This window comes from Scedosporium apiospermum (genome assembly GCF_000732125.1).
Source record: "Scedosporium apiospermum strain IHEM 14462 chromosome Unknown SEQ_SAPIO_0112, whole genome shotgun sequence".
NCBI lineage: Eukaryota > Fungi > Ascomycota > Sordariomycetes > Microascales > Microascaceae > Scedosporium > Scedosporium apiospermum.
This window is the reverse complement of record NW_015971813.1, coordinates 3,609-24,418: the sequence shown is the minus strand read 5'-3', so window position 1 is coordinate 24,418 and position 20,810 is coordinate 3,609. Positions and strand designations below refer to the sequence as shown.

Below are 20,810 nucleotides of genomic sequence, written 5' to 3'. Positions count from 1 at the left end.
GATGCTTAAGTGGGCCTGGCATTTTGGGATGTTTAGGACGGCGAAACGGTAGTTGGCATGAAAGTGGACAAGTTCCTGCGGCCTGTATTTTCTTTACCCGAGCCTGACTGAACACCAACACGATCCCGAACACATGGCATTATTATATGAAAGACGAGGCCTGAATTCCTTTGGCGACTTGCCTTCTGGTCCTGGGAACCGAATATTCTCTGACTGGTTACTCCATAAGAAACGGGACAAGGCTGGTGTCGGTAGGGCAACGTCACGAATCACTCATCATCTCGTCGTATCCGACGCCTGCTGACCCAGCCATAGCAAATCGAGCTGTCCACCTTCATCTCGGCATGCCGTAAAGATTATCAATGGTTTACAATATTGCCATACGCGAGAAAGCATTTCAAAGCACTCTCAATAGCCGCCAACGTAGTCTGTTAGCCGCCCTCCTAGACATATTGCTCGTCGATGTCCACTGGTGAGCCTGCAATATTCCGACGTCGCCAAACGGCCCCAGAGGTGACTGAGCAATGATCTCTAGCTTGATTCTTAACAGTACGTAAAGAAGGAGAATGTGAAACTATATATATTGGCCCATATGCTATACTTCCTCTTTTTGTAGTCTTTATAATAGGGACTCTATTAAAGTGGCTTACAAGTGTTATAGATATAATGGCGTATAAGGCTGTGACCTGGGCGGGGAGGAAGTGGACGGAATAGGCCGCTGGGCGGAGGGCGTAGGCGGAGAGGAAAAGCGATTTACCCAGCTTAGTAGCGATAAGTCGAATTCATGATACGTCTATCTACTTTGCCAGGAGGGCTGTGTTCAAGCGGATGGGGAAACGGCTTTATACAGGAATAGCCTGTTTTGGCGAGGGGGACAATATCTGCAGGAGAGGCCGACGTCCGAGAAGCAAGGAACGGACCACTCGTATTTGTAGTCGAACGCTGTATAGCTGCCGGTAGGGCGGCTGGGACAGTCTGTAAATATCACAGGAACAAACAACAACTTGTGGATAGAGGCGTGCTGCTAGTAGAGGCTCTGCTGCCTGTATAGGTAGTCCATATAGCGAGGGCACACTCCATAAATCTTCTCAAAGGTTTAGGCGGACCCGTATAGCTCTTAATCAGCTTGGGAATCAGCGCTACTGCACCACCACCTCAAGCGGACGGGGCGGCGCGAGTGGACGCGACCCACGGCCGGGCGATGATGACACTGGTGGTCCGCATAGATCGAGCTCCTTGTCGACGCAGGCCGCTACGTGACAACCGGGATGCGTCACCGTATCTCTGGAGGACGGTTTCTCTCGTCCACAAAACCCTCGTTTTGCAGACAGCTTAAATCTCTGACAAATTTCCCCCTTCATTCTTCTGAGACAATCGACATGGCTCTCACATCAGACTCCTCCCGGCGACCCGGAATACGTATCGCGTAAACCCACTTGGAGGCACGAAGCGCCTTAATCCACCGGGAAATACGGGACGTATTGAATGCAAAGAGGAATGACGGAACGAAAACTGCGATAGTGAACGCGACTACTCGAAATCAGCGATATTCCGTTGTTACGATTCGCGCCGCGTTTATCAAAGTGTCTTCCTTACCCATGTACTTTACAACATGTGTTAAAGATAAATCAGACGCTACCCGAGGAATAGGTATCGCAAAGAAAGCCGCCATAAATGACAGCGGAAGCTGCGACGTCCCTGTCAGCTGATAACTAGAGTAAATGGAACAACTCGCGCGGCAGGGCAAATATGAGTTCGGCACTTACGAACACCATGTTCAGCACCGTGAACGCTAGAACAGCTTGCCCCTGTTTGTGAGCTGATATCATCTGGGAGACACTCAAGGATGCTTCCAATCGAGTTCTCTCCGTGTCTTTTAGAGCTGTGAGATTTTTAAGCTTAACAATTTCGTTAGCCATGAAATGAAGTCAAGATCGCGAAATTATGAATCACTTACTCTCTCCTCTACGTTCCTCGCCCGCGCGTCGATTTTGAGAACATCCTTTAGGTTCTGGTCCACAGAGCTGTGAATGCTTCTGTACCATTGATCATAACCCTCTTGAATCTCTTCTACCGATTTGCCCCATTCCCTCAAGATGATCTTAGCGAGCTGTTGCATTACTTCGTCTGTTCCGCAAACACAGAACGAATGGATGCAAGCTCTTGCTCGAGATCGTCTAGTTCCGCCATCAGTTGGGTTTCAGCGGAAGTGTTGAAGAGAACAGTCCTTTCCATGTACGACTGTGAGTCTAGCGTTGTCCAATTTGGTTTTCTTCCCCTGTGTTCCCATTGTTGCCTCTGATTAAAGCGATTGAAGCGGGTAGTGAGGATGACGTATTTCTGGTGCTGCAAAAAAAAGTGAATAATTCTACTACTATAACGTATCTGTGCTTTGAATCTCTCCACATACCACAAGTCTGACGGCAGAACCAAAAATATCTAAAGCGTTGATGTTGGAATTTTGGGTATTTGTCTTTCTGACCAACTCTGCGCAACCAGTTGTAATCAAACTAGCAAGCTCGTTGGCTGACTTGACATGGGCGTACGCGGGATCATCCAGGCTGCGAATGATGAGCTCAAAGGGGCTGAAATGTGTATCCGGAAATTCGCCCGATGGCTCTGAAAAGCTTGTTATAATGGTACCTGAACTTGTCAGTTCTTAATTCACCTGGAGGGTAGATCCATCTGTACCTGAATTGGCCCACAACCACAATTGATCCACCACCAGAATGCTTGGCCGTCCTTGATGTTTTAACTGATGTCTATACACAACTTGGTCCGAGTCGTACAATGACGAATCTTCGAGCCCTAGGTCGAAGAACTGGTCGAGACTTGTGGGGATATGAAGGGGCGGCCTAGTTGAGGCAACACCAGACTCTGAGAGAAGTATGTGCTCTTTTATCAGCCGCCTTCGCGCATCTATGGAGCTGGAGTGTTCGTTTGCAACTGCAGATCGGATTCTGCGTTCGCTTAATAGAAAAAAACTTTCGTGCGCTTCGTTTCTTATGAACGGCATCTCGACCGAAGGTTAGTATCAACTCAAAAGAAGGGCAGTCTTAAAGACAAACATAGAGCATGTATGGCTTGCTACTGGGGGCGAGACTCGTAGGGTACGGATCCTGTTAAAGGGTTAGTCTAGACATCGCCTCCCTGCCATCAGTTTCAGGTAGCTTGTAATAGAATATCACTCCCTACCTGGATGGCCTCGCAGAGTGAATCCATGATGGCAAGTCCTGTGGACGCTACCCTTCGTGTATGAGGGGACCAGAAGCGTTCAAATGATGCTCGCTGGATCTGGAAGCCAGTCTTTTGTAATAGAATCTAAGATTTGTATTAACCTGGCTTCTCCTGCCCCCAAGAAAGTATACACGAACCTCAACCCATTCCATCTATCGTTTCTTCATCAGTATATGGCATTTGTCCAGCTGCAGGTTGTGACATACATTGTTCATAGGTAAATGGATCCATCTCAAAGCAGGTGTTTCTCCAGCCAACCCTGGTTGAATTGCTTGAAGTGGAGTTTCCAGGTCAGCAGAGTACAATAGATCATAAACTGAGTAGCGGTGTCGTTTCTTTATGGTCTGTTGGTCGCTCGCGAAGAAATCCACAATGGACGCTTGAAAGCTGCGAGTGATGTCATGAGGCTCGCCAGATTCCGACACCTGTAGAATTGTCTCCTTAAGCGGGATCGACTCGGGGCTCATTGCGGGATTTTATCCGGGTTTTGAGCTGTTCGTGAGATTTGTGGGAGAGAAAATTGACATCTTCCGGAGCGACTCAGAATTGATGTCTTCCAGAGCAATTCCAAAATCGATATCATCCAGAGCCCACACTTCACAACTCACTACTGTTAACTAAATTCTATTACTATTTTCTATTTAGATATAATACTACCTTATTACCTTATTTTAGAAAACAGAATTACTAATATAAGTACATCCTCTATAAAGATACCCCTCCCTTTTATATTTTACTTTATCCCTAGCTTTCTCCTATTTATAATTTCTTCCTTCTTCCCCTCTTACCTTTAAATCTTCTACCTTCTCTACTCAAGAGATTAATATTACAATCCTAACACTAGCCCATTAACTAATATTAAGTAGATATAACTAGTATAAAGTTAAGGTAATACCTATTATAAAATAAGTAAAATAGTTAAATACAGCCTTAACATGAATCAATCTTGGTTCTTACTGCCAGGAAATTATCAACAGCCCGCATTCCTGCCTCAGCACCGCTCCCAACCAAGTGTCGGGGGAACATAATATAACCATGCGGCGCACCCGGTATAATACAAAGGACCGACTCGCCACCTGCCACCAACCATTTCGAGTTCATGAATAACGTATCGTCCAGGAGGCAGTCCTCAGTGCCGCAAGTAAAGAGAGCCGAGGGTAGCCTTCCTCTCAAGCTCTCCAGATCCGCGTAGAGAGGGCTAACACGAGGATCCTTCAGCGTCTCGGGCGGGCAGTCTGGTAGGAATGCCTCCCGGAAATCAGTCACACTGTCCCGGTCCAGGACGAGACAGGATTGTCCTCGGCGGTATGAATAGACCCTCGGCGTCCAGTCCAGGCTATAACAGCCAAAATGAAGCATAATGCCTCTGAGGCGAAAGCTGGAGAATTCAATCTTATCATGCTGTAGCAAATGGATAGTTGTGAGCATCGACAAGTGCGCGCCGGCAGACTCCCCACCGATGAAACCCAGTGGCGCCCCAAGGATATCCTCAGCGTTGGCTACGAGCCATTCTGCAACATTGTAACAATCCTCGGGTCCCGCGGGGAAAGGATGCTCAGGTGCGAGCCGGTAGCCGACCGAGATGCAGAGCAGGCCGTGGTCATCAGCTATGGCCTGTAGCCTCGGGTCTTGGTATGTTTCGTCCTGCAGCACCCACCCGCCACCATGGATGTGCATGAAAACGGCACACAAAGGCTTGTTGTTCTGCGGCCTGAGGAGTCGGCATGGAATAGGGCGATCCGAGTCGCGCGAAGGTATCTGGAACGCGGTTGCGGATGCCAGGAGAGTTGGACCAGGGAGAACAGTTTTCCCAGCCGCGCGTAGACGCCGATACTCGACAGCTCCCACTTCCGTCCACTTGGGAGCACTGAGAGCAAGTTCAATCAGCTTTTGATTGAACGCCGTGGATTCGGAGGGGATTGTTGACGGGTCGAAACATTCCGGGCAAGACGTGAGGGGCGTGGGTTGGGACATTTTGTATGAGCAAGGCTGCCTCTCGAGTCCTGCGAGGTGGCTGGTATCCTTCCCAAGCTTATATTTATAACCCGTCAATGGATTTTCACGCCCGCATGGCGCCTTTGTAATGACGCCCCGCAGCTGGCTACACGAAGGATCCTGACTGCTTCGCCAATGCCGTCCCGCATCGTCCATCGGATCCGAAGCACGTTTCCGTTGATACCAACTGCATTACTCTTCCCGCTGTATTCGGATCCGACAGCATCTTTGTCAGACCAACCGCTTGTTCGGACGCACGTATCGATGAAGCCGACAATGAATATGGAGAGTTCCGTCTTTGGGTACAAAATCCTCGAGACGCACGGCAGTCATATGATGTTCCTGCAGTTCGGCAGCAATAGAAGAAATTTACAGTGCTTGCGGAATTCTGTTTTAATGGCGTCATGTGTTGATAACTGTGTTCTTGGCTCTTGTGACCGATGCCGTCTTTAGAGCCGTTATGATGGTCAACAAAAAGCAAAGGAAGAAATGTTGGCCAAGGCGACGACAGGGTCTAGAGTCCCAAGGAACATCAAGTCCCTTCATTCTGCTGTAGGCCTTTGTCTGCTTGTTTATCACGAAACTAGGTAGTAAAGAGAGTCATATACCCTTGACTAATCCGAGATACGCATTCTTGTTTTGTTCGGCAGTTTAAATTGTCATTTGCAGCCTGACGAAGGAAGGAGTCTAGGTACAATGGATTCCCGTTCCAGTCAGTTAAACGTATTGTCTGAACACGAGTAGAGAGAGTGTAGCAGAGCCAACGAATTGGTAGATGAAGGCCGTTGGTCTGGCAGTACCCGAGGAACCTCCCGATGAAGTAGTGGCATGATCACTAGCCCGAGTAACCACTCGTGATCTTGTTCACCTGGTTGACAATGGCTGCCATTTGAACGCCTACGAAATGACATCATGCATCAGTGGGACGCATCTCCTCAAACAGGCAAAACTCAGGTAACTCACCTCCCTTCTGATCAGTATTGGAACCATACCAACCGAGCCAGTCAAAGCAAGCATTAGGGTTGCTAAGATAAAGCCCACTCCAGATTACATGGATCGAAGAGTCAGCCTTGGCTTGCGGGTAGAGAATGATGATGTTGTTCGTATCTGTATCAAGGTTATTTTAGCCAACGGCCCAGAGACGAAACAGCAAAATAAGTCAGACTTACCAGCCCATTTGTTGTAGCCCGTGTTGCTGATAAACTTGTTTCCAATATTGCCATAGCTCTGCAGGCATCCATGAAGAGCCACATGCAGTTTGCATGCGGAACCACTCTGGCAAGCCTGTGGAACGTAGAGATATCCAGTGCTGTCCATTCCAGAGGCGCCATAGGTGCCTGTTTGGGAGAAGGATACTACACTGCCAGAGAGCTGTCCGTTCTGCCTGGGTGTGAGATCACCGTACATCCACTTCAACACCTCACCTGCACCATCGTAACCACAGTTGCTAATGTAGGGGGACGCTGCTTGCCCGCACTGGTTGTTGCCAGTCGAATCAAAGTCGGCTGGAAATACGTGAGCAGCGCCGCTGGTGGTGATGAAGGAGACCTTGGATGGATTATTAAAGTTGGCCAACTGCGCCTTGAGCTGATTCATGGGCTTCGGCCCCACGGTTGTATCGGCAGATCCAACCTGCATGTAAATCTGGCGATCTTGCAGATTGGCGATGGGGTCAATTTGACTCCCACTCCAGGAGTTCATGTTGGCGACTGGCTTGGTGATGGACGGGTTCTGATTGTACATGCAGGTGCTGTACTGTTTCAGTGACGAACATTAGCATAGCCCCGCGGCGCGCAAGTGCTGGGTATGAGTCAGAGGTCTCACCAGTTGGTTACGAGCGCAGTCGTAGGGGCCACCGGCAAACACACCGAAGCCTGTTTTGAAAGTACTGGAGTAGGCAACGCCCAGCTGAGCCGTCATGAACCCTCCAGCGGACATCCCAGACACGGACACGCTGTTGGGATCGACGTTGTAGGCACCCAGGCTTGCTGCCAGCGCGCCATGCGCAACAAGACCCGCGAGGCCTGCGAGTGTAAGGAGATTGGACATGGTGAGGAAGATGGAGATGGTAGAGCTCAGTGTTCAGACTGGAGAAGGGGACCACTTTGAGACGAAGTGGGTTTTTGAGTAGAGGGCATTTCTCGGGGGAGGCCCGGGGGATAAATATACTTTTCCTGAAGAACACTCTTCCCGAGATGTTCATCCTTCTTCATGCCCGTCAATATGTCGGATCCTCTCAGGAGGGCTTCGTGACTACCATGGAAGGCACGGTTCCGAGCTTCAATATCGTCCAAGGCTCGCACCCAAGTGAACTCGGGTCATGTTTTCGGTAACTCGTATACGATGCGAAGCCTCTCGTCCTGTTGATCGCAGAAACTTGTCGGTTTCCAGCTAGCGTCTCAAGCATACGCCTCTAGAAATGGAAACCGACATCAAAGCGGAAAACTTGACACTGGATTAGGCCAACCTTCTGGTGAGCCACCTGCCTTCTTCTTTCTGTCATTGCGGAATGGGTAGCACCTGGCCCGATGTGGTTTCCGCACAGACCTCATCAAGCCGCCATCCTTGTCTGAGGAACTATCGTAGTACTCGGTTAAGTTGCGAACGCCACAAATCCGGGGAGTTGCAGTAGTTTTTTGCGGGGTATGGGGTCGACTTTGCGGGGTAAAGTAAAGGAACCATTGTGATGGTTGCAATTCAGCTGCTCCAAGGGTGACAGGTATGTAGCTAGGGATACCGGATCCGATGTTGATCTCTTGCAGCTGAAAATTCATCTGGATTATGACAGGGGCTATCAAGGAACGTTGCAGGCCATGGACCTAACCATGCGCATCTTGACTTCTTGGTGCGGACAAAACACTCTGGAAGGGCAACCCTCAGTTGCAATATGAAGGTGGATACTTGGCGGAACCGAGAGAGCCCAAGGCCACTTCACGCCTGAATCCGGATCCGATAGTCATTGGCATGTCTTGGATTGCTAATGAATGGGGCTGTCTATATCTAGGCTGTCAGGCACCCTAACCTCTGCCTCGTTACCTCAAGCCTTTAGCATCTCTCCACATATTACAAAATAGTCGCAGTTACGACTCACCTCTCTGGGCACGTCTGAAAAGATGGCGAAACACAATACACCCGGCAAAGACGTCGCTGTTGGCGAGCAACTCGAGCTCGCAACCTCCTGTGACGGCGATGCTGCCCAGGCTGCTTACGTTGCGGCGGTCGAAGCTCTGACTCCTGATGAGCAGAGGCGGACAATCCGCCGCATTGATGTCCGCCTGGTCTCAACGCTCGGATTCCTCTACTGTGTCTCCCTCATGGACAGGAACAACACTGGAATTGCAATGATTTCTGGCATGAGCACGGATCTGGTCATGACGGGCAGCCGATACTCTATCGTCGTTCTCCTGTTCTTCATTCCCTACGTGCTTTTCCAGCCTCCGTCGACCGCAATCCTACGGAAAGTAGGACCACGCCTTTTTCTGTCACTTACAACGCTGGTTTGGGGTTTGGCAACCATCGCGAGTGGGTTCGTCAAGAACTGGAGCGAGCTCATCCCCCTCCGGCTCATCCTTGGGGCTTGCGAGGCTGGATTCTTCCCAGGTGAGTACACATGAGGCGATGATGCCGCACGCCGTCAGCAACTGACAGACTTCAGGTTGCGCATACCTACTCAGTTGTTGGTATCCCAGATACGAGCTCCAGAAACGAAACGCCGTGTTCTACCTCATCGGAACAACCATGTCTGCGTTCTCAGGCGTCCTGGCTCTCGGCTTCTCGCAACTGGATGGTCATGGCGCCGGTCCTTCCTGGTGGGGGCGAGTCGTGATCGACAAGGAGACCGGCTCCATAACTGTACAAAGCGGAATATCGGGGTGGAGATGGATCTTCATCCTGCAGGGAGTGCTCACCTGTGTTGTGGCTGGCTTCGCCTACCTCACCGTCTTGGGCTTCCCCGACGCTGTGAGCCATGTTTTGGGCCTCAAGCTGAGCAAGAGAGAGGCCGACTTTATCGTGGCAAGAATCGAACTGGACAGAGGGGACGCCACTACTGAACGGTAGGTCCTTGCCGAAACACCTGTCCCTGACTTTGTTGCTGATTTAGGCCCTGTAGCTTTTCTCTCCGCGAGTATATGGGAAATGCTTATGACCTCAAGATCTGGGGCTTCGCCGCACTCTTTGGTCTCACTACCGTCAACACATACGCTATTGCTTACTTTCTTCCGTTGATCCTGAAAGATGGTCTGGGATTCAGTGTCGCCGTGTCTCAATGCCTCATTGCGCCTCCGTATATCGCTGCAGGAGTTGCCATGTATACTATGGCGTACCTGAGCGACAAGTATCGAATTCGATCTCCGTTTATCGTGTTCAACGGCTGCCTGCTCCTCGTTGGTATGGGACGCCCGACTCCCTATGAAACTTGTCTGAGGTCTAGGCGCTAACTCGCTTCTGCAGGGCTGCCGCTGCTCGGCTTCGCTACCAACGTGGGCGCACGATACTTTGGAGCCTTCGTCACCACCACGGCTTGCAACGCCAACGTCCCCTGCATCCTGACCTGGCAAGCCAATAATATTCGCGGCCAATGGAAGAGAGCTCTCTGCTCGGCTACCCTGGTTGGGACGGGGGGCATTGGAGGTATCATTGGTAGCACCGTGTTCCGCAGCCAGGATGCGCCTGGGTATCGGCCAGGAATCTACGCTGCGATGATCGCTAGTAGCTTGATTATTCTCATCACTCTAGCACTAGATGTCAAGTTTTTCAGAGCCAACAAGCGCGCTGCGGCCGGTGGCAAGATTATCGGAGGGCTAGAGGGATTCCGGTACACGCTTTGAGGAGCGGTATTTAAGGTGGCAGGTCGGAATATGCCCCACGGCTAGGTTCGTTATTCTTTTGCCGCCTTGAAACAACGGGCTTGACAGGTTGGGCTCTCACCTTGGCATGTCTGATAGTTTCGGCTCATATCTTTCTTTTCTCAGAGTCAATAATACTATGGCTTTTTTTTTTTTTTACTCTATTTTAGCTGCACTTTGAGGAGTGCCCTATCTTGTTTGCTGGAGAAGCAGAGCGTGATTGACGTCCCAACTCATGCTATTCCTACTCCTAGACGGCGGGCTGTATCAAATCACTTAGTCGGACGATCTGCAATCACGGAATGGAAGCGCTCTTTCAAGTCTGACTGGTGGGACCAGGCCTAGTAGGATGCCAGGTAAGGTCGGGAGTTGTCCGCATGACGTGTTTACAAATCTGGCTCAAGCCCAATGCCAATCAACCAACCTTATAATGATGAGATGTTGGGTATAGCACGGTGGACTTAGAGCATCAGCCTTGGGTGACTGGGTAATGCTGTTCCTAGTACGCGGATTGGTATTGGAACACCGATGCTCAGGGAGCAAGGGGGAGGCTGGAAAATTGCCACGGTGGCAACAGAGGGCTGGGATTCGAGAACATCCAAGCCCTTTCGCGTCTGCTCGCCGAACAAGCAGAGTGAAAACTAACCTAATAGTCAAGGGAAGGGCGAACAGGGATATTCGTCTGCTACATACGTCGGATCCGGCTCAGGTACGGTAGGCCGAAGCCAGAAGCCCTGCAAACCGCTTTGACAAAACTGCGGGGTAACCTAATGCAAATCGGGTAATGAAAGGAGGGGGATCGATCCGGTTAGCCTTCCGAAATAACCCTGGTTCCCAAGAATCAGCTGTGGCTGGATCTTACACAGGATCATCGCCAGCTCGGACCTGTCAAAATTTAGCTTACTACAATTGTGCTGCATGTCTCTAAAGATGGTAGCAATGTGACAGTAAGGTGGTTATGTCTGTGGCGAAGATCTGCGGGTCGAGGCGACTGACCAATCTTTGACGGATCCGAGGTTACTTTTGCGAATATACGGATCCGAGGACACACAGTCACACACCAAGAAGCCTCTCCTCTGCGGGCTCTCCACCGCATCAACTGCACTCATCGACAGCATCCTCTAAGTAGTGCGGCTCCCTCCGGGACTTGCTTCAACCATGATCAAGAACCTGTTTTTTTTTCTTCTTCTCCATATCTCTGATATTGCGGGCCCATCGACAGCAACCGCCACATAATTCTTTGTTGACCTTAATCCTCTTCTCGTTTTACCATTGCGGTGCAGTCACCAAGTCAGACGAGTTCCAACTTTACTATTTTGCAGGCCGTTCAGACGATTTGAAGGGCTCGTGACATTGTCCAATACCTCTAGGTAGGATCTCTTGTGGGACGGACACTACCACGGGCGTGTCAATCATGGAGCCACTCGGCCCGGGAGACATCTCTCAATCCGAGTTCAAGGCCTCCCGACCAGGCGAATGGACTTTCGTTAAAGGGGGCAACACAATGCAGCCGAACCGGATCCGACCCTCTTCTGGCCAATCGATTAAGACTCGGTGGATGCTCACAGGGGTCATCGAAATCGATAATGATTGTGGCGCCCAAACGAGGACCATGCACATAACACCTATGATTCTGGCAGGTTGTCAATGCCTCCGAATGATTCATCCTAAACATCTCGGATCCGATAATCACTACCACCACCGACCTTCTACTTCAATCACCATCTCACACACCCCTGCAAGTCTAACTTTCGTTCCAAATGAATCGCTGTCTCATGCAAAACATTATGTGCTGCCTTGTCCACCATCAACGACCGTGGAATATCTAAGAATAGTTCACGACCAAGCATGAAGAAGAAGAATGCTGACCATTTCAGGGAGGGAGGGACAAGATGCGAGAAGACGGAAGGACCAACAGGATGGAGGACCTGATCGGCAGCTCATGAGAGAGACCAACAAGATCCGTGAAGGACAAGAGCAGGTACTTCAAGAATTGCGCATAGAACTCCAAGTGACAAGAGAGATAAGAGCCGCAACGGTTGATTCGGGAGACGAAAGCAGAACTCCATTGGGTCAAAGAAACCTCCAAGCGATGAGGGAATCGTGCGACCAGGCCGCAAGCGAAGTCCAGGCCCTGAAGGGCTCTTTCGACGAGTTGGCTAGCGATCGTCGGATCCAAATTGCGACCATAGGCGAAGGTGACATCTGGGAGAGGCTATACCAAGCATCACGGTGACCGGCTTGCTCGCGTCTGAAGTCCGAGTCCGCGGAAAACCTACAATCGCTATTTATCTCCCTCGTCACCCCGTCGCAACAGAGAATGTCAACACCTGCGACTAAGCTCAGTGCGGCAGTTGATTTGAGGCCTGGTTATCCCAAGATCTCTGACCACCATCGCATCCGATAGCTCGATCTACGTCAACGAACGCGCCAGCACGGAAGCTAAGCCTGCGCTCTGCAAAGTTTGATCTTCACGAATTTCCTGATATGGCAGCTAGGTGGCCTCATCCTCCGGTTTCCCTAGATTTATCCGCACTAGCGATCTCCAACTATCGGATCCGAAAAAGGTGTGGCCATTCCCGTCACGACTTACGAATTCACCTTAAAGAATTGGGAAAACATTAAGGGGGGATCTCGTGGGCACAGGGGGATAACGTCCATAATGGGCGCGTGTCCCGTCACGTAGGGCTAAGCAGTACACGGATACTACCTTATCAATTGATGAACGTGCGATAGCGAGAGCTTGGCGGGCTGAACCTCAGCAAACCTGCTCGTGGCACTCAACCCCTTGGGATGTACTAGAGCAGCTCACATGTATCTAAGTTGACTCGATCCATTTGGATAACATGATTACTAGCCAAAAAAAATCCCGCTGGGGCCAGAGTACCCATGGCGCTTCCAACTGCTCTAGAACAGCCGAGGGGATAACTGAGCTCACAGTAGCGGCCTGGTTGTGCATTCTAGGGGTCTGTCATAGCCAGCCATGCATCTGCATCGTTCGGATGAGCGGCACCTACTGGCACGCGAGCTTGCACAGCAAGCAATCCTACAGACAGAAAGGGTCTTAGGAGGCAGCCGGCTCATGCATGAGGGTTACATTAACCTCTACGCGATGGACTAGAGTCACATTAGGCTCTCCCGCGGCCCGTGCCCCTTTTCTGCACCCCAGGTTTTTGACCTAACCCCAGAAAAAAACCATGGGGCGACTCAGCTGGGATTTCTTCCTCACAGTCGCTGATATGTTGGACTCACGCATCATTTATATGCCAAGAAATGGCCCCGAAACCCCACCTTCGCTCCCCCTCAAACTTCCCACCTTCGCCTGGTCTCGCGTCTCCATGCCAGTTCAGCCTACTGGTGCGTGCCTTGGTACCATCATCCGCATGCGCTATTCGTCTACGAGGCGTAATAGACCGTCACCCAATCTTTCATAACCCATCGTTGTGCAGAAGCCCCCCTAATTCTCGGCTGCCATGGAGGCTGGACGGGAGCTGGTTCCTTCTGCGCCGCCAACAAGAGCAATATACGTCTTAGAACGGGCTTTTTCAGTTCCTTCCTTGATTGGGAGTCTTCTCATTATCACCACCTTCTGCAGGGCCCGAGGCTTTCGCAAGCCCATCAACCGCCTTATCTTTTACGCGGCCTTTGGGAACATCATGTCCAACGTTGGAGTAATAATGGCTGATGAATGTCTCTATAACCCCACAGAGGCTGGTTGTCAATTGCAGGCTTTCCTCATTCAAATGTATTACTTCCCAGATTTCCCGTTGTAACCAAGAGCCACCCACCGTCCACTAACATTCAATGATGTAGGTTTATACCTGCTGATGCGTACTGGTCATTGGTAATGGCTATCAACGTTTATCTTGCGATCTATCACAAGTACGACGTGCAAAGGCTGCAGAGAGTAGAGGTTATTTACCTGCTTTGTTGCTACGGATTGCCGTTTATCCCCGCCTTGACATTTATCTTCATAAATGATCCGGAAAAGGGACCATTTTACGGGCCGGCCAGACTGTGGTGTTGGGTGACACCCAAATGGGTACTTGTAGCAATGGCTGTATTGCATTGCCCTGTCTGGTAAGTCTTTTCACCATCAGTGACATGGTGCGCCGTATCTGACAAGTTTAGGGTGGCTATAGTAATCACCTTCGCGATATATTTCCGCGCAGGTAGCGAAATACTACGAGTACGAAGCTCATTGCGCTCCTTGAGCAGTCGATCTCAGGACGGCCACCAGCTCGATGATAATGAGACTGCATTTCCTAAGACGGCTGAAGTTGTCATACCCCCTGCGGCCCTTCCCTATCTTCATCCCAGGGCTCCCCACAGCAGCACTCTCCATCAACCCTCAGTCTCTTCCGTAATAATATCTACGAGCGCCAGCCAAGTTGAGGCGCGCGAATAGAAGGATGTTGAGTCTTCTAAGCAAATGTGCAATATCAGAGAGATCGAAAATGCCACGCAACGAGGCTATAAAAGTCGGAGGCACCTGGCCGCTTCTGACACCAACACCGCGGTCTGGTTATATGTGAAGTGCACGCTTCTTTTCTTCACTGCACTCCTCGTCACCTGGATCCCGACAACATTAAACAGGCTGATCGCACTTGTGAATGGCAGCAATATTGCGAGCCTGGAGATTCTTACTGCTATTGTACTACCACTGCAAGGGTTTTTCAACGCTGTAATTTATGCCTATACGTCAAGGGAAGAGTTCAAGGGGCTATGGAGGGATAATCGGACCAGGCTGCCTTCCAGGGAAGCCGACGAGATTTGGAACTCCACTAGGGGTGGCAGTTTATATATGGTACACCTTCACGCTCAGGTTCACGGTAAGTCTGACCGTGAAGCTGAGACTGAAAGCACGAGAAGACTTGCGCAGTGAAAGCTATAGTAACGGCTTCCACAACGCCCATGTACGATGCACTCGAACAGGGGACGCCCAGTGAAGCTTAAAAAATACGAAAGGAGTATATAAACGCCCTACTATCGTAGTAACATGGCAGGATCAAGTTAACCTACCCAGACACACAAGTATGCACATCTTTTAGTCTTAGGAAGGAAAATAAACAAGTGTCAATCTAATTAAACATATTACAATCCTAACACTAGCTCTTAGTATATCAGGTAGGTACAGCTGGTGCCGGGGTCGAGGTGGTTGTCTGTTAGTAGATAAGTGAGGCAGTCGAACAGTATTCACGAGATATGGATGAGAAGTGTGTATTCAAGTGTAGGGGTGTAGTTGTACTTGAATTGACTACTAAAGAGTCTTGAAAGACAAACTAGATACATGGTAGAGACTGTAGTTTATATAGATGTTTCCCTTCCAAGCTCTCCAGGGTGATCGGAGGGGTCCCGTTCATGATCAGAACCGATCGCATCTCTTGACCTCCGATTGCTGTTCCTGTGTAGTACGCACCTGCCTAGTAGATATGTATAGCTGCGTCCTTTTCTGCTGTATGTCACCGCTTTGGGCCTACATAGGGTCGGCCCGTGACAATAGATTACGTATTAGTCTTGTTAGTCCCTGGGCAAAGATATTCGGTTTCGGCGTACATCTGAAGGAATACCCGACAATATATTCGCCTTCTCATCATTTTGACAGAGGCCGTACCAAATGCTGTCAGGGTCGATATTAACAATGTCAGTAAAGTAACTAGGATATAGTAATATCAGTAAAGGTGACACATCATTAACTTTCCTTTACACTTACGCATTCCAGGCCTGTCATGTCCTCCCTCGATTCTACTTAGTGTTATCGCCCACATTGTACCTATCCGTTGAAGGGTTTGATTGCTGCTGCTCCAGAAGCTCATTTGCTCTTTCTTTCTTCAAGTCTAGGTAGCTCGGAGGAAGATCCATACTGAGGGGTTGGATCTCTTCTATGGTGGACTATTGGTATGAAGGCGGTTAGAGGCACTTGAGGGCTGTAGGAGATGAGGAGGTAGATTAATGATGGCGAGAAGGGAAAAGCACATGAATTGGCTCGGCGTGAAGGTCCCCGGCGGAATCGCCATATTTATCTTTCAACTGGTCTTGGTTTCTGAGCGATTCCTCTGCACCCCCCGGGGTGGATTTTACCAGCTGCGGTGATGTAGAAACGGCGCGTGGAAACGGATGGTGGGGGCCGCCCCGCGAGCCACCGTGCTCCCGGATCACCGGGCGCGGCTTTTTTCTGGAGCGGGGGCTGCCGTATATGGTTGCCACATATCTGCCAACTTCGGAAGCATTTAATCCCAACTTCGTAAATTAAGGGGAACTTCTTATTCCCAGATCAACGCCTTATTAAGCGCCACGGGCCCCAAATGGGATGGACACGTGTGTTCGGATTCTAATCACTCCGCTGCAGTCGTGTCGTTCATTGGATGGTCCACACAGCGCAGCCAGCCACGAGAATGAAAAGGTGGTTGACAAATTCTGCGGTGGTTGCAGACGTCAGCACCATTCACGAGGCACTCCAAATGACCCAGGTCGTCGGGCCAAAAGTCATGGCCGAGGCCACCAACCTACTGGAGGAGAACGTCTGCCGCTACGGATCTATCCGGACGAGGCCATGCTTCAAGAAGATACCGACCAATCTCGCCTCGTGAACGCGCTGCATTATATCGTTTGAGAGGGGTCCTATAGCCCTGGAAAAGTCCTGCCAGAACTGTTGCCGGAGACCCGCGTGGTTGGGGAGCCAACGCCAGCCCCTCGTCGTTCGCTCCTCGACCAGGCTCTCGAGCCCCTCGATAGATGTGCCGAACGGGCTGAGTGCGCATCCTTCCAGTCACAAATGCCCGTAACATGGACTGTCTCCGGGTCCACGTGAATGTTATTCTCCAGGAGGTCAGTGTTTAGGCACCAGCGGCCAGTCTTTGGCGAACAGCCGCGGGATGTTCTCAAGGAGGCGGTCCAGTTACTTGTGGAATTGCGTGGGCAAGCCTTGGTGAAGCTGCGACTTGTAGCTAGCGTACAACTCGGGGCGGTCGGGAAGGGGCATTGATGGTGGCGTGTTGTGCCAGGCCGAGGCAAAGAAGCTGCGCAATTTGTCCTTATCATGAGGGGCTGCAAGGAGGTAGTCTAGAAAGTAGGTTGGCCGGTATCTGGACCTACCTCGCAAAATCCTGCACCGTGGCAGTTAGGATGTAGGCATTGTTCGTGTGTAACTGGACCCGAGCGAGGTACGCGGACACTCCACCCACGTTATCCATGGTGTAGACAAAGAGCCCGCCCAAATTGCTAAAACTGCTAGAGTACTGATGATGTGGTGCTAAGCGTTTTCCGTAGGTTTGCTCTACGAATCGAAGGAACCCAAGGCATATACTCCTCAGCGCGAAACTGGACGACGGACTCTGCCGTGCCACGAACTAGCACGACGGTATAGCTTGTGGCGCCTTGGACTTCCGATGGTTGGACACGCCCGCCGACAATTCGTGCGGCCCATCAATCGCATTCGTCTTTTTTTTTTTTTTTTTTTTTTTTTTTTTTGGGGGGGGGGGGGGGGGGGGGTTCCTCAAGGAATTGCTCGACCTGCATCTTCGATAGGCCCATAAGAAGGGTCTGCATTTCTGAAGTCATTTTGTGTATTATATTGAGAGTACTGGATAGATGCTAGTAGGAAAAGATGGCGGGTAATGACGGTTATCAAGAAGAAGACAAAGGAGGAAGGGCGAATAAGAGTACGAAAACAGGAGGTCTCTTCCTGCACTGCCATTGACGAAGGACATGAAAAGAGAAGGCTGGGGCGGCGAGCGTTGAATGTGGTTGCACAATACAACGCAGGAATATTTCACCTAATTTCTATCAGTGACTTGCAACGGAGCTAACAGAGCCATGGCCTGGCTTGCAGTCTCAAATGCTATGGAGGCCCAAATCAGCCCGCGGCATCGAGATATACCCGCCGTGCCCGGCCTGTTTAGCTTCGTGCGCCATCTTTCTAGGTATGAAGAATCGGATGCGACCCAGTGAGGAAGAAGTCTAGTACTCCGGAATCATGACAGGGCTTTAAGCAAGCAGGTGAGTCTCGTTGGCCATGTTGGAGACTAATGCCACTGTCGTTTGGAGACGATCTTGCTAGGTAGTGAGGGTGATGCATTATGGTTGACGCTGATGAGTTTCGGAGCCGAGATCCGGATCTGGTGCTTGCTAACTAAATCTTGCGCTGAGTCAGCTTCTTGATACTCACTTTGGTTCACAACGACTTAAAATTATAACAGGCATTACAGCCAATTTCATCCCTATGCTGGGGTGTAAGGACGTAATCCAATGCGTAGTGTACATTCTAGACTAGAGCCTATCGAAAGGAGTGAGTACATGCGCTCACTGCTTAACTCCATCTAGTTAGGTATGCAAATACCTCCGAGCTGGATTCCAAGGCAAAGGTTCTCGCCATGGTCTTCGACAATGGTGAGTTGGTACCTAGGGGCAGGCATTATAGCCAGTAGACGACCGATACCTCTGCCCTGAGGGACATCCTCCCCAGCCGCCTCAACTCCGCCGTGAAGCTTCACACGACCTATTATCTTCGCTGCCCGCTGGGTTATCGTACGAAGCACAATCGCCGTAGGATCCATTTCCGCACAGACTGGACCCTGTAATGGCTCTCTGCGGGGCACTGCCCTCATAGGCATCCGATGCCTTTTCTGTATGGGTCTCGAAACGTTCACGGTACTCGTTTGCCTGTGCAAAGGCGAAGTCCGTGTATTTGTCGTGAGCTTCTCTCTGGTAGTATTTGCCATACCCGTAAGGGTGCTTGTTCATGTAGTTGTCTCGCGCCTGGGCGTGACTAATGAACAAAAGATGGTGTGTTAGCATTGAAATATATGGATTTCGGAAAAGGAAATACCCACGAAGCAGAATTCATGGCGGCTTCGGCCGAAGGTGAAACCAGGATCGAGTGTTGTGAGGAATCGAGGTCATGGATTGTCTTCCTCTTGCCGACCATACTCTTACACAATCCGTCGTATTCTTTGATGGACTTCCTAGATTCTTCCTCGCGATCTTTATACTGATTATAGTCATTCTCTTCCTCTTTAGAGGGATGCTTGTCAAGGTAGGTTGTGGGGTACTGAGCCCGACGCGAAGTCGTGTAATTTCTCAGTTCGTATTGGGACATTGCTGGGCTGGTTCTGGCGTAATAGGGGGGTTTGGAATTGTGAGAAGACATCTAAGGAATGAGAGGCAGAGTCAATAACTAAAGGGTGGTGAGAGGCGAGAAAGGAGGCGATAAAGGTGTTGAGAAGGGAGTTGGGATTGAAATGGTGTTACAGTAAGAAGTAACTGGGTGGAGGTGAGTATTGAGTAAAATGAGAACAATGCAATGGCAGCTTCCATCTCCACTGGAGCAACAGAGTGGTTTTGGAGGGGGCTTCTCTCACACCCTCTATTCTGCACTGGCTTTCTCTTATTGTGTAGCCACATGTGCCAAGAAGCCATGACATTCCTTATCAACATCTATTAGGAGATATCAAGCACTTAAACTGTAACTGTGAGGGCCCTAACTTAGTTGTACCTGAGCTCAATGAAGTCCTGCAGTATCAAGGAAGTAAAATACAGCCCCTCTGTGGGCCCAACATAAAGGAGACCGTCGGTACGGAACGCCGTTTGCCCTCTTGTGGGAGTCGAGGGGGCACTTTTCCTATATCTACCCTGCCAATTACTACATCAAGGTAAGGCTGGGACTAGAGGGGCCTCTAAAGGCCCATAATCTAATAGGCTTCACGACGCCGCGTGTGAGCCAGCGAAGGTGATTTGTCTAGTGTAGTGGGTCTGTAACCACACAAATCCGTGCCGCGAGTCTCGTTGATCTAATTGATACAAATACAATCTGTGTGTTGCAGCGTTTATAGTTTTATATAATCCTATCGTCGTAATGGTGCTAGCAATCGCCCAAGCCCGAGAGGCTATTACACACTCATCGATTTTAAGGCTCGGAATACCCGCCCCGCCCCAACTTTATCTTCCCTCACTTGCAACCCGCTCACCACCCTATACAACGTAGCAGGCTACCCAAATAGCCCATAACCCACGACAACATTAAATTTAGGTCCTCGAGGGTACCCGCGTTCAGTTGATGGGCCACCCGAATAGTCCATAACCCGTTCGGTTCTCTACATAAACTCCACATAGGATTCCTTCTACACTAGATTCCGCATTAGATTCCCAGTTAAGATTCCTTCCACATTCAGTTTTCTATTAAGCAGATAACTATACTTATTATTATACTTAATTACTAGCATTTCACAGATTCTTCTTCAAAGTAGATTTTCATTCCTCTTCTTCTATATTACAATCCTAACACTAGCCTATTAACAATATCAGATAGATATAACTAGTAATAGGATTAAGATATTATCTATTAATAGTAGAATAAAGCAGTCAAGCAGTATTTACAAGATATAGATAAGAAGTACATATTTAAGTATAGGGGTATAGTTATACTTAAATTAATTACTAGAGAGTCTTAGAAGATAAACTAGATATATAAAGTAAACTATAGTTTATATAGATATTTCCCTTCTAAGCTCTCCTTAAATTACTTTAGCTTACTATAATCCTATATAATTTAGATTATTCCTAGATCATTATAAGTATAAGTAATCTAGTATTTTTATAATCTCATATATTTCTATAGTTTATCCTTTTCTACTAATCTTAACTACCTAGCCTTCTATCTTAACTATATATAGCTATAATATAATACCTCCCCTCCTTTAGTCTTTATCTCTAAAGACCTATCTCGTCGTTCGC

The 20,810-nt window shown here is 49.6% G+C and overlaps 3 protein-coding genes and 1 pseudogene across 3 annotated transcripts; 1 reads left to right on the top strand and 3 right to left on the bottom strand.

Annotated features, from left to right (window-relative positions):
• Positions 1-4,167: 4,167 nt before the first annotated feature.
• On the bottom strand, positions 4,168-5,211 carry SAPIO_CDS7880 (annotated as a pseudogene; the record flags this gene model as incomplete).
• Positions 5,212-6,067: 856 nt separating this feature from the next.
• Positions 6,068-7,281, bottom strand: SAPIO_CDS7879 (uncharacterized protein; the record flags this gene model as incomplete). The annotated part of the gene is made up of 4 exons (XM_016789654.1): positions 6,068-6,129; positions 6,196-6,339; positions 6,402-6,987; positions 7,057-7,281. The coding sequence occupies 4 exons, from the start codon at positions 7,279-7,281 to the stop codon at positions 6,068-6,070; spliced, it is 1,017 nt and encodes a 338-aa protein (XP_016640685.1).
• Positions 7,282-8,345: 1,064 nt separating this feature from the next.
• On the top strand, positions 8,346-10,061 carry SAPIO_CDS7878 (uncharacterized protein; the record flags this gene model as incomplete). Its single annotated transcript, XM_016789653.1, has 4 exons — positions 8,346-8,832; positions 8,987-9,287; positions 9,344-9,621; positions 9,685-10,061. The coding sequence occupies 4 exons, from the start codon at positions 8,346-8,348 to the stop codon at positions 10,059-10,061; spliced, it is 1,443 nt and encodes a 480-aa protein (XP_016640684.1).
• Positions 10,062-18,103: 8,042 nt separating this feature from the next.
• SAPIO_CDS7877 (uncharacterized protein) lies at positions 18,104-19,176 on the bottom strand (the record flags this gene model as incomplete). Its single annotated transcript, XM_016789652.1, has 3 exons — positions 18,104-18,206; positions 18,610-18,846; positions 18,911-19,176. The coding sequence occupies 3 exons, from the start codon at positions 19,174-19,176 to the stop codon at positions 18,104-18,106; spliced, it is 606 nt and encodes a 201-aa protein (XP_016640683.1).
• Positions 19,177-20,810: the final 1,634 nt, after the last annotated feature.